Source organism: Hyperolius riggenbachi, chromosome 12 (assembly GCF_040937935.1).
Source record: "Hyperolius riggenbachi isolate aHypRig1 chromosome 12, aHypRig1.pri, whole genome shotgun sequence".
NCBI classification, from domain to species: domain Eukaryota; kingdom Metazoa; phylum Chordata; class Amphibia; order Anura; family Hyperoliidae; genus Hyperolius; species Hyperolius riggenbachi.
The window spans coordinates 98,490,076-98,508,484 of record NC_090657.1 but is presented as its reverse complement, the minus strand read 5'-3'; the positions used below and the strand labels follow the sequence as shown (position 1 = coordinate 98,508,484).

At 43.6% G+C, this 18,409-nt stretch overlaps 1 protein-coding gene and 2 non-coding genes across 3 annotated transcripts; all 3 read right to left on the bottom strand.

Moving 5' to 3' along the window:
• Nucleotides 1-951: 951 nt before the first annotated feature.
• On the bottom strand, nt 952-17,600 carry RPL23 (ribosomal protein L23). Its single transcript, XM_068263417.1, has 5 exons — nt 17,499-17,600; nt 15,851-15,934; nt 12,551-12,679; nt 11,237-11,350; nt 952-1,072 (listed from the first exon to the last, which is right to left on the bottom strand). Exons 1-5 carry the CDS (start codon nt 17,509-17,511, stop codon nt 990-992), a joined length of 423 nt encoding a protein of 140 aa, XP_068119518.1. The 5' UTR covers nt 17,512-17,600; the 3' UTR covers nt 952-989.
• Nucleotides 2,764-2,896, bottom strand: LOC137542618 (small nucleolar RNA SNORA21). Its single transcript, XR_011025497.1, has one exon. It is a non-coding gene; the product is annotated as a small nucleolar RNA SNORA21 (small nucleolar RNA).
• Nucleotides 12,776-12,908, bottom strand: LOC137542617 (small nucleolar RNA SNORA21). Its single transcript, XR_011025496.1, has one exon. It is a non-coding gene; the product is annotated as a small nucleolar RNA SNORA21 (small nucleolar RNA).
• Nucleotides 17,601-18,409: the final 809 nt, after the last annotated feature.

Genomic DNA, 18,409 nt, shown 5'->3' with positions numbered 1-18,409 from the left:
CTGGCTCTCCGAATTCCGCCTCCTCCCCTAGCCGCGTGACTACTTCCACCGCGTCACTTACGCCTCTCTGGATTGGCTGGATCGGCTGTCAGACTGGATGCGCCTTGCAGGGCCGGCGTCTGACGGAGGAAGGGAGGGTATTCTGGCCACACTCCGCACGGAGACCAAATACCTGGCTGAAATGTATCTGAGGAGGTCCGCGGCTAACGTTACCTCCTGTACGCCTCGCCACCGTCCTCTGCCTCCTCTGGGAAAAAGACTCACCCTCTGGTGAGTACAAGAAAAATAACAAATGGGAGCTTGCTTCCTTTAGGTGTTTCCGTCACGGAAACACAGATGAACTGAGGATGGAGGGTGGGCGGGGGCTTTTAAACTTCTTGTTGGTGTGTTTCCCCAGATCCTGGGCGGGACCGGATCTCAGGTTGTCCCGGATGACAATTAGAGAAATAAACCTACCATTGAAATGATACTGTTCTGAGACTTCATTTCTTTGTCATTGGACAAACTTACAAAATCAGTGAGGGGTCAAATAATTATTTCCTCCACTGTAGATATGCTGTGTAAACTATCTAAACTTTAAATATGATATATAGACAAGTTACTTGTTAGTTACTTTTTTAATCTCAGATCCACTTTAAAGCCAGGACAGCATCGGGTTTTAAAAATTCACCAATAGCCCATTATTCTAACCGATTATTATTAACCAATAGCCCTGCCCCCAATAAATGTATGCTGGTGTCATGCATCAATAGCCAGTTATTGCCCACATACTTGCTCTGGCCAGAGTCAAGTATACTGCAGTCCTTATATCGGCAGATCAACTTGACTACAGGCAAGGTCAGAAATCTGCAACAGCAGTGTTTACATTTTTATCAGGATAGATGTCCTGTAGTGGTGCACACTTTCCTGAATCTCATTTATGCGATCTCAAAAACACACAAGACAACAGTGTTACAACCATATATTTATTGTACAAATGGGTGGTATTTTCAGGCGATGCTTCCTGCATTGGAGGCAATCCTGGGCCATAGGTCTGCACATTCTTTTGCCACTGGACCGGTGATAGCTGAACCTGGAATGTAAACAAAAAGTCAATAAATAAATCTCTCTCCTTATGTCAGCATCACACTTTATGATGTACCAGTGCTGCCACTATTATCCTTAATGGACATCAAAACCAGGGCTGTGGAGACGGAGCAATTTTAGGCACCCGGAGTGGGAGTTGGAGTCAGAGTCGTGGTTTCAGAAACTGAGGAGTCGGAGTCACATGATTTTTGTACAAAATCCACAGCCCTGTTAAGTATTACAGTAAGGAGTCAGAGTCGAGGAGTCGGAGCAATTTTGGGTACCCGAAGTTGGAGTTGTGGTTTCAGAAACTGAGGAGTCGGAGTTGAAGTCGGAAGATTTTTGTACCGACTCCACAGCCCTGATCAAAACCCTACGCAAAAAGTACAATACAAGGGTTGAAGGGTGTTACAGCCATCTCCTTGCTACAGTCTAACTATAAAATCTAATACCTCAGCATTGTCAAGCTGCAGTGGAGTGTAGCAATTGCTGGCAGGTTTTCACCCTGCAGATATGGAAGTCTTGATTGGCTGCTGAGAACCAGCTAATCTGGGAACCAGTACACAGATATCATAAGGTCTGCCAGTAAGTACCAACTTGGGACATAGAGTCTAATATGACGAATTCAGATTTTTAATACTACAGCACAGGTTTACTACTTAGGTGCCAAACAACCTCCCTGGCATGATTATTTCCAGATTTAAGGGTCCAAGAGCCATGCAATTTATTCACAAGCTTTTAGACCCCAAAAACAAGAAACCATACAGAGAGAACTGCAGCTGCTCCTGCATATAACTCACTCAGGCACAGGATTACCACTCTGAGATGCAGATTTCTGTCCCAAGCCTGGCTTGGGATTTCCGCTAAGGAAGTTAATAAAGCCTGGTACACACTTTCAATTAGGATTGGCCAATCACCAACTAATTTTACCACATCCATGCAGTAGAAGGCTTTAACTACACAATCTGCTCATAGTATTCAATATCTGTTGACCCTCATACTATGTTGTGATAAAATTGGTCACTGATTGATCAAAATTGAAAGAGTGTACCAGGCTTTAGGCTGCTGTTACCGTTAACATTCACTGGCTGCAAACATTCACTGGCTCCTCTCCCAGGCCCTCCACAGAAATCACGACCGTCAACACCAAGTGTCGGACTGACTTCCTGAACGCTTGTAGTCATCAGGCCAGAAGCTATGCATCATCACAGCAGCCGGCGTGACAGTACTGCACATGTGAGTTTTTCCAACTGTAAACAGTGCATGCGCAGTACTGTCAGGCCAGCCGTGATGATGCGTAGCGGCCTCCGTGAGGACTACGAGCGTTCAGGAAGTGTCAACCCGACACTCGGCCCCAGTGTCGCTGGTCGTGAGTCTGCGGAGGGACCTACGATGGGCTGGAGAAAGCCCCAGGAAAGTTCAGATTTTGTTCTCTAAGCTGTGACCCAGGAAGTACCTCCCAGGTCACGGTTTAACTTCTGATTGGAGGAAGCTCACGGAGGGGGAACTCAGCTAGAATGACAGGATGGAGGTAAATACATGGCTAGTGACAAGGAGATTGTCACTAGCCTAGCGCTTTTTAGCGCAAGTATTGCATAGGCCACTGCCTTACGACATAATAGGAAAGGGGGGGGGACCCACAAACATACCCAACCTACATGCTTGTACTTAAAGGATACATGTAAGGTCAGTGGACAACAGTGTAACATCACTGATTGAAGCAGTACAGCACATGTAGCTGCCTCTTCACCCAAGAGCAATGTATTTATCTCCTCTTCCACGACAACTCACTGTGCCACTTAACAGACACAACAAGTGCTTTAAGAAGAGGTGCAAAAAACAAAAACAAAATAAAAACTTCAATCCACACACATTCCAAAAGGGGAAAGAATAACCAAATTATTCAATAAAGCTCTTTTTCTGAAAACTGACACAGCTCCATGTACTGTACTTTTAAGAAAACACTTTTCCTCATCACAAGGCATCTTAGTTGTAGTACTGTAGGGAGGGAGAAGGGGTGGGCAATCTAATATCTTCACTAGTCAGAAGCTTTAAAACATTGACAGTTGTACATGCAAAATCAAAAATCATTCTTGGTAATAGTGATTGTCAATAAGAACAGTGCAGAGCTGTTCCATTCAGTTTTATTGAAAGCCAGAACTGCAACCAATAGCAACACAGGTCCTATGCATTTCTCTAAAGAACGGCTACCTGCGTTACAGAAAACCACAGTAGTGTGCACAAGTATGCACAAACCCTTAGGGCTGCTTTCCATATGCCTGCTTTTAGCTGCGCTTATGCAAATACGATCACAAGGACATCAGAATGCAGACTTCAGTGTCTGATGCTTCCATACATGCGCTGCATTGCATGGATTTTGGGACAATTACAATGAATGGGATCGCAAGCGCCACCCCCAGGGGAATCACGTGCAACGCAGAGCCGCAATGACACCACTCCTGAGTTTTACATGGAAATGAGCCCTTAACTAGGCTTCAATGCAACTTAAAGTTCATTTTTCTCCTTAAAGTGAACTTGAGGTGAGTGATATGGAGGCTGCCACATCCATTTCCTTTTAAGCAATACCAATTGCCTGGCTATCCTGCTGATCCTATGCCTCTAATTCTTTTATCCATATACCCTAAACAAGCATAAGCAGATCAGGCGCTTAACAATATTGTCAGAACTGACAAGATTAGCTGCATGCTTGTTTCTCGTGTTATTCAGACACTGGTGGTAAGAAAGGCTCATTTCAACTTGTGTCACACTTCCTGCAGCTAGTTCTGTGTGCCTGCCTACTTTCTTAGTAACTCCGCAATTCAGAAACTACAGTAACAAAATCATCAGGGCTGCTAAGCAACTAGTATTGTTTAAAAGGAAATATTGCAGCCTCCATATCACTGACCTCGGGTTCACTTTAAGCACGTCTCTACTCTTGCCACTACATCCCTGCATATAAACACCTGGTTCTGTTTTCAATTTTTAGGACAATGAGTTAGTAGAACACCATCTTGTGGCCAAAAAGTAAAACTACACCCAAATGCACCATTATACACTTTCCCATAAAAAATAATGAAAATTTAATTTTTCTAACTCCTTCCATCCCTACCCCAAAAATAAAATAGTCATACATTGTACTAGGGACGCGATTTAAAGAGACACTGAAGCGAAAAAAAAAAAAATTATGATATAATGAATTGGTTGTGTACTATGAATAATGACTAGAAGATTAGCAGCAAAGAAAATATTCTCATATTTTTATTTTAAGTTAGTGTTTTTTTTTAACATTGCATCATTCTCAAATATGTGCAGATTACACAACACTCAGCATTCAAAATGATTCTTTCAGAGCAGTCTGAGCTAATGACCTCTCCTCCGGCAGAGAAAAAGTAAATAGTTAACTAACAGTTGAGATAATAAAAGTCAGAAAACAGCCCTCTTCACGACTTTGAAAGTCGTAGAGCTTAATGGCTTTTTTTTGTATAGAGATAACTGGAGTTTCTTAACTCTTCCTGTACTGGAAACAATTAGACTGATGTATCTGATCTTATTTCTTAGCTGTACTACACATACAAATCATAATATCAATTATTTTTTTTGCTTCAGTGTCTCTTTAAACATTGTAATAAACGGGACAAATACGTTTATGTCTTCTCTACAATAGCATAATTTTTAAACTGCAATGGCTGAAAGCTGAGAAATGGTAAATTTTTTCTTCCCTGTGAATTGCATATAAAATTACAATTCTTAGCAAATGTACTGCCCAGAGAAAGCCTCATTTGTCCATCATTTCAGTGTGATACGTAGCGATAACTTTTTTTTGGGCAAATGAGTGGGAAGAGCGCTTTAAGGATCCGCTTTAAGGAGTGGGAAGACCATTTCTGCTCCGCTTTAAGGATCTCAGCCTCCATCTTGCACATCTGTGCCCACACTGGGCACAGTGTCACATACAGTATACAATTTTTATATCTTAAGCTATTTACACAGCTAGAAATTCTGTTTAAAAAAAATATTTATATGGTTACTTGATGTGACGCAACCAAGCAGAACAGGATCCATGAGATTCTGCTTGGCACTAATCAGTTATAATTTTGCAGTCTGCACTAATTTCAGTATGTGCTGCGGGAAGCATCTTGGGTAGGGTCTCCCAAAAAGACATTACTTTGATGTAAGCTAATTAAAGTTCTTAGGCCTGGTGCATACCGAGCGGTTTTTGTAGCGTTTTCCAAATCGCTTGGCTAATGTATTTCAATGGGATGGTGCACACCGGCAGTTTGAGGTTTTTAGCAAACCACAAACGTTGGTCCTACAGCACTTCTGCAAACCGGTTTGCAGAAGCGTTCGTACCTCAATGTAAAGTATAGCAAAATCTCAAACCGCTCTGTAAAACGCTAGATCAGAGCAGTTTTCCAGGCGTTTTTGTTACAGAAGCTGTTCAGTAACAGCTTTTACTGTAACAATATTTGTAATCTGCTACACAAAAACGCTCCAAAAACGCTAGGCATGTTTCGAAAAAGTCTCTAAACATGCCTAGAATCGCTCTGAAATCTGCTCCAAAACCACTAGCATTTTGAGGATCTGCTAGCGGTTTTGGTGTGCACTGGGCCTTATTCACAGATGAGAAGCTAAAGGATAACTGTAGACACACAAATGTTATAAATTAATAACTGAAAGAAGGCAACCTCTGGATCCTATAGAGCAGCCTTTCGCGTTCCCTGGAACCCCAGGTTTCCTTGAGGACTTTGCAGGGGTTCCTTACATGTTCGGATTCAGATTACTTTTCCTCTTCGAGGTGAGCTGCCTCAGCTGGCTGGTTGAAAAGCTTTGGACATCATTTGAAACCTTTTTAATGTCCTTAGTGGAAACATGGACTGTTTAAATCACCTTCCCAACTTCGTTAATGCAGGGGTTCCCAGAGATCCAAAAATTATTTGAAGGGGTTCCCCTAGAGTAAAAAGTTTGAGAAAGGCTGCTATAGAGCCTTCCCCATCCTCTGTCTTCTCTTTCACCTGCTGTCCCCATACAAATCTCCCATAGGCTGCATCTTCTGCCCTCATTAGGCAAACTTCAAAAGTACTGTGGAGACCTGAGTTTTTCCGAAGCTTACAGAGAAGACTTGAAGGCCTCGACAACATTAAAGGATCGTTGCAACGGGGGCCCGGCAGTGAAACAGGGAGAGCAGACTGAACTGGGAAAGCTCTAAAGGATCCAGTGCCTTTCCTCCTGAGAATATGTAATTTTTTTTAATGGCTACAGATATTTAAAGGGCTACTGTAGGGGGGTTAGGGGAAAATGAGTTGAACTTACCCGGGGCTTCTAATGGTCCCCCACAGACATCCTGTGCCCGTGCAGCCACTCGCCGATGCTCCAGCCCCGCCTCACCTCTGGAATTTCAGACTTTAAAGTCTGAAAACCACTGCGCCTGCGTTGCCGTGTCCTCGCTCCCGCTGATATCACCAGGAGTGTATAGCACAAGCCCAGTATGGTCGGTGCCTGCACAGTATGCTCCTGGTGACATCAGCAGGAGCGAGGACACGGCAACGCAGGCGCAGTGGTTTTCAGACTTTAAAGTCTGAAATTCCAGAGGTGAACCAGAGGCGGGGCCGGAGCACCGGTGAGTGACTGCGTGGGCACAGGACGTCTGCGGGGGACCATTAGAAGCCCCGGGTAAGTTCAACTCCAGTGTTCTCCCCAGAATTTTTCTCCACCTGGGTGTCATGGAAAAGTAGCTGGGTGGAGCGAGATGAAAGAATGCAGGGCTGGCACTTCTCTGCACAAGCCTGCCTACAGCAGAGGAGGAAGTGAGCCGATGACAGCCGGGTGCTCACCAAAACTAGCCGGGTGCAGCACCCGGCTAATAGATCCCGGGGAGAACACTGAACTCATTTTCCCCCGACCCCGCTGCAGTATCCCTTTAAAGAAAAAAAAAAAAATAGTGCTTGTATTTGTAGAAGTGAATAGAAATGGATTTGGGGGGGGGGGGGGGGGGGAATCGAAATTAACCACTTCAGGACGAGAGCACTTTTCACATATGAGAGCTGCTCCCATTCATTTGCCAACTTAATTACCATTTATAACACTTAAATGATCTATGATCTATTAACCTCCCTAGCGGTAAGCACAGGTGTAACTCGTCCAGTGTAAAAAAAAAAAAAAAAAAAAAAAAAAAAAAAAAAAAAAGCTGAAAGTGGTAAGGACATGCCATACTCGTCCTTGCAGCCAGGGAGATTTCTAGCTCATCTCCTCCACTTTTTTTTTTTTACTTACAAGGGATTCCCTAAGACTGCTGGATGCCTGCCAGCACACTGTGGGCAGCGATCTACGCTACCCAAAGTGTGAAAACAGACATTCAGCCATCCTGGGGAAACCCTTGTGTGATTGGGAGCCAGCAGAAAAGAGAAGCTGCAGATGTATACCCCCTCCCTTCTCCCCCGTCTATGCATCGAATCTCCCCTGCGCTCTCACCCTGTCTGTGGCATTCTCCTCCCTTCTTCCCCCTGTCTGCAGCCAGTGTGTTGCCTTTTTTTGTGCAACGATTCCTGACACTTTGTCCCATGCCCCCCCCCTCCTCTGTGTAGCGATCCCTGGTCCTGCACTGTAAATACTTTTTTACTCTGGAGCAGGTTTGTCCCACGATCACACCTCATCTCTGCAGCTGCAGGGCCAGTCTTCTCTGTTCGGGACACAGTGACACGGCTTGGTGACGTCATCAAGCCGAATCACTGTGTCCCGAACAGAGAAGACTGGCCCTGCAGCAGCAGAGATGAGGTGCAATCGTGGGGCAGAGGCGCTCAGAGGCTCTAAGTATTTACAGTGCAGGGCCAGGGATCGCTGCACAGATGGAAGGGGAGAAGGGCGGGGGACAAAGTGCCAGGGATCGCTGCACAAAAGGAAACACTCTGGCTGCAGAAGGCAGATGAGAAAGAAGGAAGGAGAATGCCACAGACTGGGTGAGAGGGCAGTGGGGATTCAATGTGCCAGGGATCGCTACACAAAAGAGAACACTCTGGCTGCAGACAAGGGGAAGAAGGGAGGAGAATGCCACACAGACAGGGTGAAAAGGTAGGGGGGATTCAATACACAGACAAGGGAAAAGGGAGGAGGTATGCACACTGCGCCTAAACTAAACTGGGGACACATACCTGCCTAAACTATGCTGGGTGACACATGCCTACCTGCCAGGGACAGATCTAGACCAAGTTGCGCCTGGGGCAAGGTCAGGTTTTGGTGCCTAACCTGCCATTCCCCATACAAATTTTACCGCCTTTTTAAGAATTCAACAAGCTGCGTCTGGGGCAAGAGACCCGCCTGCCCCCCCCCCCCCCCCCACACATCCATCTCTGCTACCTGCCTAAACTATTCTGGGGACACATACCTGTCTAATATTTATTGGGGACATATCTGCCTGATCTATACTGTGGGGCTAATCATGTGCATCACATACATGGGGGAGACATGGGAGGGGGGAGGGGGGATGTCTTATACTCACCATTGGCATGCTGATCCCTTGTTGCGTACCTGTAATAGTGACCTGTTCCCTGGCGATCAGAGTTGATGTCGCCAGGGGCACGTGGTGTCAACACCTAGCAGCAATTTTTTTTTTCTCATTGAATTCAATACAATAACCTGCGGGGGGATTCTGAAAACGGATGGGCACCATGAAGTGGGCGAAACAGGACAGGTAATGCATAAATGCACACACAGGGGGTACATTTATACATGGGGGGCTGCAGTGCAAGCAGCCGATTCCTAAGAGTCGTCAACCTGAAATTTATCACAAATCGCCCTGCGGTGTATGGGCAGCTGACAGATCTCTCTCTAATTCGATTACACAGAGATCTGTCTCTTGGTCGAATCTGCGCATCATTGCTAGCTTTTGGGGAGTAATTTTAAAATTTAGTTGTGATTTCATTTTCCGTTTTAAACTTTCATTATACTCAAAATGTGTACTAGACCCTTGCGTGACACATTTTAGTAAGTTACAGGAACAAAAGGTTATGAAAATTAATTGAAGCACTTTTTGCACAGAAATCCTGGGGAAATTGGATGCCAGGGAGGCTACGAGAGAACACTTTCTTCATTAACCAGTTCAGCCTTCAGTCGTTTTCACTTTATGCATCCGAGCAATTTTCACCTCCCATTCATTAGCCTATGACTTTATCACTACTTATCACAATGAACTGATCTATGTCTTGTTTTTCCGCCACCAATTAGGCTTTCTTTGGGTGGTACATTTTGCTAAGAGCCACTTTACTGTAAATGCATGTTAACAGGAAGAAGGAAAAAAAAAAAATCATTTCTCAGTCTTCAGCCATTAGTTTTAAAATACATGCCTCCATAATTAAAAAACAAAAACTTATGTATTGTATTTGCCCATCTGTCCCGGTTGAATTATGTCCGTATCACAATGTATGCGACAATATTTTATTTGGAAATAAAGGTGCATTTTTTCCATTCTGCATCCATCACTATTTACAAGTTTAAAAAAAAAAAAAATATTCCATCTTTACATTGATATTTAAAAAAAGTTTAGACCCTTAGGTAAATATTTACTTTTTTTATTGTATCATTTTTTTTATATTAAACATTTTATTTGGGTTTTTTGGGAGGGTGGGATGTAAATAGTATTTTTTGGAGGTAAATATATGTGCATTTTTTTTTTTTACATTTAGTTGTAGTTTAACTTTTTGGCCACAAGATGGCAGCCATGAGTTTGTTTACATGACGTCACTGAGCGTAACATACGCTTAGAGGGACGCAAGAAGCCAGAGAAAGCGAAGCTTCCGAGAGAAGCTGTCGCTTTTTCTGCGGGGGAGAGGAATCAGTGATCGGGCACCATAGCCGATTCACTGATTGGTTAGCTAACGAACCGCGGTCCGAGAGCGCGCATATGCGATCGGCCGCGGGAACGCACATGGCCTCCTGGACGTAGGTACTACGTCCAGGAGGCAAAAGTGGTTAATATCCATTATAGCTTTACAATAAACAGTGCTAACTATAAGTTAAACCCACACATTCTATCTGCTTATCCATCCTGATTACTACAACATTTACATTATGTTCCTAGCACAATGTATGGTGACAATATTGTATTTGGAAATAAAGGTGTCTTTCTGTTCTGTATTTGCTTTCTCATTGTACACTATTGATCATGAGACCTTATTTGCAAACATAGTAATATACCCTCATGGCATACATATTTAAAAAGCCAAGTTCCTAAGGTAACAATACATTTTTTTTATGTTCTATTCTGTTACTGTTTACATTTTACAAGTCTTTTATTTTGGTACAGAATATGCGAAAATGTAATTGCTTTTGATTCAGTTTGTGACTAGAAAGTTTTAAGTTGAGGCCCATGTCTTGTGTATTCTTTTTAAACTATTCTACAACTTATCAGGGTTAAGAATGTTACCACATGTCTTGTAGTTTTGCTAAGACTTTCCCAAGTTGGAACAGAATTTTGAAAATGACGTATGTTGGATTGAGTTTGTCCCTACCCATTTTTTATGTATGGTGTGTACCTAGCATAAAAGGAGTAAATATGGTAGCCTCCATATCCCTCATTACAGTTGTCCTTTAAAGAACTGAAGTGAGAGGGATATGGAGGCTGCCATATTTACCTACCTTTAACCGTCTCGGGACCACGGTTGTTAGAATATACATCGCATCTGCATCTCTAACTCAGATGTGGCGCGAGAAACTGGTATTGCTTAAAGGAGATAAAATATGGCAGCCTCCATAGCCCTCTCTCTACAGTTAGACCAGAGCGGCGTGATCCATAATCTGTTAAGTAATACCGGTTGCCTGGAATCCTGTTCAATCACCCACCATTGTCCTAATTACACACATGAAACAGGCATGTGGCAAATGCAGTCAAGCTCCTGATCTGCATGCTTGTTCAAGGTCTATTGCTAAATATATTAGAGGCAGAGGATCAGCAACACAGCCAATGTGCTTTAAAAGGAAATAAATATGGCAGTCTCCATATCCCTCTCACTTCAATGGTCATTTAATTCACATTGCTCATGCTATACTGCAAACCAGTCAGCTATTGGTCTCCAAGGAACAAAGCAGGTCAGAACCACAGGGTATTCTCTAAAAAGCAACAACCTCAAAATAAGCTATAAAATTAGCCCACACTGGGAACATGCTGGAGGGATATTTTTCATACCTTTCATCTCCCCTTTATTGTTCACTATCACCCCTGCATTGTCTTCAAAATACAGAAACACCCCATCTTTTCTCCGGTACGATTTTCGTTGCCGTATCACCACTGCCGGATGCACTGTCAAAAGAGAAATTGAAAGCCACACAAGTTATTACAAATCTTCATAAGACACTTCTGGGTGCAACATGGAGATGACCAAAGCAGTACAAATGGCTGGGCAACAATGTACCATCACCGATTGAAGCTGTACAGCACATGCAGCTGCCTCTTCACCCAAAAGTGATGCATTTATGTCTTCTTCCACGACAACTCACTATGCCACTAAGCAGACACAACAAGTGCTTTAAGAAGAATTAATCCAACATCAATGAATCACACTAAACGTGGCCACACACTAAAATGATCCAATTTTACGGCAATTCAATAAAACGTTTGGATCAAAAAAAAAAAAAAAAAAAAAAAAAAAAAAATCGAAAGCTTTTTTCATGCGGCTGAAAAATTAGATTTCCCTTTTTTTGCCTAGGCTTGAGTGTGAGCTCCTAGATTCTCAACACTCCTGGAACTAGACTAGACAATAATAATAATACAGATGGTACAGAATTCCTAGACTAAGGTGTGAGTTCCTTGGCCATCAACACCTTGGAAACTGGTCTAGATACACAGATAATACAATTCGTAGGCTAAGGTGTGAGCTCCGTGATCATCAACACCTACGAAACTGTCTAGTAAACACAGATACTGACAAGGTCTGGAGTGCTACCACGTAGTGATCGCAACGCCAGACACCAGAGAAATGACCAGCACCCAGTATATATACACCAGCGCTCTCTAGCGCCTCCACTAAGTGCTGGACCAATGGAAGTTGCTGAAATTGTCAGCTGACCGGCTTGGTCAGCTGACTCCCTTCTGACTGTCATAAAGGCCCTGCCTCTCTGCGCGCGTCCTCCTGAACCAGTGTGGACTATCAGTCCCAGCCACACTAGACATGTGTTGCAATGTTCCTGCTGTGTTGAATGCGTTTTCTCCGCATTCAGCATTACTGACAAGAGTAGGCCTATGCGTGCTACCTGCCACGTCGGACGCGGAATCCGCCGCCCTGTTGTCTGGGCATGCGGCGGTTTCTCCGCGCTCCGACTGCGCGCTAGCTGCCATGTTGAACGCGGAATCAGCCGCCTTACTTTAAAGTACTAGCGGCGGCTTTTCTGCGTTTCCTCACAGATTCATCAATAGATCGCAAGTGCCAAACCATAACCTCTGATTAGCATTGGCTAACCAAGATAAGCCAGTGAATATGTTCAAGAATGCTAAACTGCTTACCCTTTTTCCTAAGCTCAGGCTTTCCTTTTTTAACTGTGGCCATCACCATATCACCAACACCCGCAGCTGGCAGCCTGTTCAGACGACCTTTGATTCCTTTTACAGAAATGATGTACAAGTTCTTGGCGCCTAGTAAAAAACAGAAAGAGGTTATAGAATGTCTATGAGCAATAAGAATATATCAAATAGAGTACAAATAGAACAATGTGCAAGTTTAGTGGACAACAGTGTAACATCACTGATTGAAGCAGTACAGCACATGTGGCTGCCTCTTCACCCAAGAGTAATGTATTTATCTCCTCTTCCACGACAACTCATTGTGCCACTAAACAGACACAACAAGTGCTTTTAGAAGAGGTGCATAAACAAATTGCATGTGAAACTTTTTAGTTTCCCGGGAGAGTGGTGTATGTGTGATCAGGGGCAGGCATGAAAATTTCAACCAATTCAACTAGTAGTAGTTCAGTGCTTGTTGCAGTTTGTATGCATGAATTAGATTGCAAGCTCGCAAGGGCAGGGTCATCCTCCTAATGTTTACTGTTTTTGTCACAATAGTTGTGCTGTTTGGAACTCTGTTGTACATTTTGTTAGTGTATCCATGTTCCCCTTGTCATCTTATTGTGCTTTGTAAAGCGCTGCGGAATATGTTGGCGCTATATAAATAAAAAAAATAAAATAATGAATTATCTGCTTGCATACTGGACTTAGAGGAACTCCAGTGAAAATATAATAAAAAAGTGCTTTATTTTTACAATAATTATGTATAAATGATTTAGTCAGCGTTTGCCAATTGTAATCTTTTAAAACCCTGATTTACATTCTGACATTTATCACATGACGACATTTTACTGCTGGCAGGTAATGTAGCTGCTGCTTGATTTTTCTGGCAGTTGGAAACAGCTGTAAACAGCTATTTCCCACAATGCAACAAGGCTCACAGACAGGAAACTGCCAGGAGTACCATGGTCCTCAGAGTTTCTTGTGGGAAGGGTTACACCACAATATCAGCCATACAGAGCCCCCTGATGATCAGTTTGTGAAAAGGAATAGATTTCTCATGTAAAGGGGTATCCGCTACTGATTGGGATGACGTTCAATTCTTGGTCACAGTTTCTCTTTAAGTGGGTTAAGGGAGAACTGAAGTAAGAGGTATATGAGGCTGCCATATTTCTTTCCTTTCAAGCAATTCCAGTTGCCTGGCTATCAAGCGTGATGCTCTGCCTCTAATACTTTAAGCCATAGACCATAAACAAGCATATACAGATCAGATATTTGCCATTATTGTCAGATCTGACAAGATTAGCAGCAGTGTTCTCCCCAGGCTCTTTTAGCTGGGTGCTCCACCCGGCCAGTTTTGGTGAGCACTCGACTGTCATCGGCTCACCTCCTATCCTGTAAGCAGAGGTGTGCAGAGAAGCACCAGCCCTGCATTCTCTCATCTCGCCCCACCCGGCTATTTTGTCATGCCACCCGGCTGGAAAAAAATTCTGGGGAGAAGACTGAGCAGCATGGTTGTTTCTGGTGTTATTCAGATAGTACTGCAGCCAAATAGATCAGCAGGGCTGCCAGGCAACTGGTATTATTTAAAAGTAAATATGGTAGCCTTTATATAACTTCAGTTGTCCTTTAAAAACAAGGACCAGGTCTGAGGAAGTGTAACAGTGTTGAGGTAACGTAGTATAATGCAAAAACACTTTTTGCAGGGGGAAACTCCCCTATTTTAACATCAATGGTTTATCACAAGATGCAGTGTGCTTTTGAGGGCCAATTTAACAGAACCCATCCATCAATTGGCACAATTTTGCACTTAGTGAGAACGTTCAGAAAACAAAAATCACATAAAGACCTCTCCAAAAATGTTGCATGCAGCACATTTGCGATTTTATCCAAACCACAATGCTGCTGTGAGGAAAGACTCAATAGGATTCTGAGGCTTCCTTCTCTAAGTATCTAATTTTGTACCCGAGCTTCGGCGCGAGTACTTTAAGAGAAATTTTCCCTCACTTCCTCTCCCAAAGTGGTCTGAAGAACAGAACTTGAGATGAACTCTTAGCACTAGTCTACTTTAGGAGACCCAGAAGGAAACCTCAACAGTTCAATCACAGTACCCTCTTACAGCACAAAGGCTATCATTCATAAAGCATTTCCGCATGCGGAAATGCTAAAAACAGCTGACTTTACCGACCACTCGGCAAAGTCAGCATTCATAAAGGCTCCTTCCGCATGAAAAAATGACACTACCGAGCAGAGTGATAAATCACCGCCTTGTGCGGTGATTATCGGAACAAATGTAGCAAAAATGTTAATTCATAAAGAATACCGCCAGCGGTGCAACGTCGGAAAGTCCCACTCCCTCTGATGTGGCGATACCAATGTAAGTGAATGGAGACACACAGACCTCCCAGGCAGCTGCAGCAGAGCGGAACACGGAGAAATGTATCAACTCGGCAGCTACAGTGTCTCCGCCTGCCTAGTTTGGGGAATCTCCGCACTGCTAACGCACCTGGATACTTCTTTATGAATGCCCACCCAGAAGTCTAAAACACCGCCAGCGGTGTTTTTCCGCATTGATTCCCCTTACCGACAGCCTCTTTATGAATGATACCCAAAGTGTTGCGATTGGGCAAATAAAGTGGGTGTAGCTTACTACAACCTCTTGGAAACTTAAAGTGAACCTAAAGTCAAAGGAAAAAAAAAAAAAAAAAACGACCTCCTGGCCGCAATAGCAGCATAGGTGGCGATATACAGGCTGGGAACGCGAAGAATCACTCGCGTTCCCATGCCTGTCGGCCGGTGACGGCCAAACCGGAAGTGTTCGCCGGCAGGTCCTGGAGCGTCAGAGCGGGGCTGCGAGGGCACCGATCGGCTGCAGGGGGCTGAGGGAAGCCCCAGGTGAGTAAATCTCTTTTTTTTTTCCTTTGACTTTAGGTTCACTTTAAAAAGTTTGAGAGGGTGCTGTCCACCTATTCACGGTAGCTTAACTTCCCTATGAGGTTTCCTGCTACTACCCTTAAAGTAGACTAGCATCAAAATCTCTTTAATGGGCAACAAATTGCAATAGCTTTTTTTACCTTCAACAAATAGTGTTAACATTACAACTTGCAATTTTCCCTTACGCAATAGTAACAGGGGCAACTGAAGCCAGACAGTAGTATTAATACTTCAGTCTAGAACTGAAAAGTTTTTTTTCCTGGAGTAACACTTTAAACTACAGTTTTACTAAGTGTTGCAAAGAAAAAGAGTTAAGTTGAAATTCTCTAGCAAAACAGGAACAAAATAAAATCATAGAACTTAACATACCAGTGTTGTCTGCGCAGTTGATGACGGCTCCCACTGGGAGACCAAGGGAGATGCGAAATTTCGCACCGGAAGAACCTCCGCGTCCTGTAAACAGATTGAATACTCTTTATAAGACAATGTAACAAACAGCAATTTTCAAAACAGATTTTGTCTCTTAAGGGCTCGTTTCCATATGTGCTCTTTCAGCCACGCTTTTGAAAGCAAGATCGCAGGGACATCAGAGAATGCATAGAATGCACTGACATTTCCATACATGCGCTGCATTCACCACCAAATCGCAGTGCATAGTTGCATGCATTTTGGGGCAATTGCACCCATGATTTCATTAATTATAATGAATGGGATCGCAAGCGCTGGGGGCATGGCTCTTCACTGCTTAATGGAAACAAACCCAAAGGGCTGGAACCCACAGGAGCGCTTTTGGCAGCGTTGCGATACGCTAGCACTTTGCCAAAACGCTGGGCCAATGTTAATGAATGGGGCAACTTCCACAGGAGCGTTTGCGTTTCCCAGAAACGCAAACGCAGGACGTGCAGCATTTTGGGAGCGTTAGCGCTTCAATGTAAAGTATTGAAACGCTAGCGGAAACGCTCAGCAAAACCTAAACTGAGCAGTTTTGCTAGCGTTTTGCGATTCAGCACACTAACCAAATGAAAAATTATTCACAGGACCAATCAGGATAAAACCGCTACGCAACCGCTGAGCAAAAAATACAATGTTGCAAAACGCGACCGCAAACGCGCATGAATCCGCTCAGACAAAACTCTAGCGGCAGCGTTTCGAGTTTGCTGTTTTCAGTGGGTTCCAGGCCTAAGGCTATGTTCACGGTGGTCATTGCATGCCTCGTGACAGCAACAGATCACGATAGCAACGCCACACATTGTGCATGCATTGGGTACAGTGAAGCATACAGTCAATGCAATTTTCACTTTCACTGACAACACACACACACACGACTAGCAGTAACACTACATTAAGTGTATTGTGATGCCACAAACCATTATACAGCAATGCACCCACCGCACTGAACGTTGTATAGGTGCACTACAATGCAGGAAGCCAGGTTATAAAACGGCTGTTGCACCACTGTGATTGTGGCATAAACAAAAAACTAACAACTGATAATATGCTCTCATCTATACTCTGAAGAGTTGGCCCAAGTTGCAAGCCATCCTAGTACTTTATTTGGAGCATTTTCCAATGCCAAGATGAAGTAAGAGATGCACTCTTCTTAACTAAAATTACACTGTTTTAGTTGGAGGTCTAAAGTGTGTTCTTCATAAAGTACAAACAGTTAATGCAATGGGATTGTGCTCTAATTACACATACACACATTAATATAATAATATCTAAAACAGCATCACAAACCTAATATCTAACTAAAACAGCATCACAAGCACCACCAACAAGCATTAGCGGCGCTAACACCTACTCTGAGAAATCAAACATGGCTAGATAGGCCATCCGGTTTACCATAGGCTCCCGCCCGGTCAGTAATAGTTCCGCAACCTAGTCTACATAACCGGCAATGCACACAGTGGAAGTGAGAAATACATGTGGATGGCCGGACAGGCCGAGCCACGGGAAGAAACAAGCATCGCACACGCTGGATGACACTGGATTCGGCAACCCCGCTATCAGCCCTCACCTCTCTTAGACATTTTGGTTCCCGGAAAGAGAGAGCAGATCGCAAAGGATGCTGGGATATCACATTGGCTGTGGCGTAAAGGGGCGGGCCCGTCACGTGTCACATGGTTGGCGTTCTATTGCCAATCTTCCTGCCTTGCCACCGCTTCCTTCCACTCTGGCTTTAGTGCCTGAATGAGGTGGAACTAGATTCGGAGAGAGAGAAGTAAAACCATATTAGACTTTTATATAGCGGTGTTGCCAACTAGATGCGAATTGGTGGGTCTTGTGGGAGATTGACGAGAATAATTGTATATTTTAATTAAAGCCACCAGTCATATGCAATTCATCAGTAAAACCTTATTTTTATTTAAACATATTAACAGAAATAAATACATGATATGCTCAAATGGAACCAGACAATTCTGGTCCTACTGAGTTGCAATCAATTTATACATCAGTTATTGGGCTCTATTCACTCTATTCTAGGCATGCGGTAAAGGATTTTTTGGTACTTATCCGTTAGCCGGGCGCATCTGGCAGGTGGCGCTAATTACTATTCCCCTTCCAGGCCGCCATGGATAGTAGGGAAAGATGTAACTCTGGTGGAGTTTTGTCGCCACCTGCCGGATGCGCCCGGCTAACGGATAAGTACCGATTTTTTTTACCACTAAATTACCGCCAGCGGTAATCTCCGCATTTTTTCCACATTCACTAAAGTTTTCCGCATGTACATTGTGGAAAAAAGTGCGGTAATAGGTGTAAACTGGCATTAAACATGCGGGAAAAAAGTAGCATTAAAAAATTGTCCCCCCGAAATTTTTTTTTATAAGTCCAGCAAACACAGCACTTAGGCCCCATTCACACTAGAGTGTTTTGCCGGCGATTTTGGCAAAACGCTTAAGCGCTAGCGCTTTTTAAAGCGATAGTGCT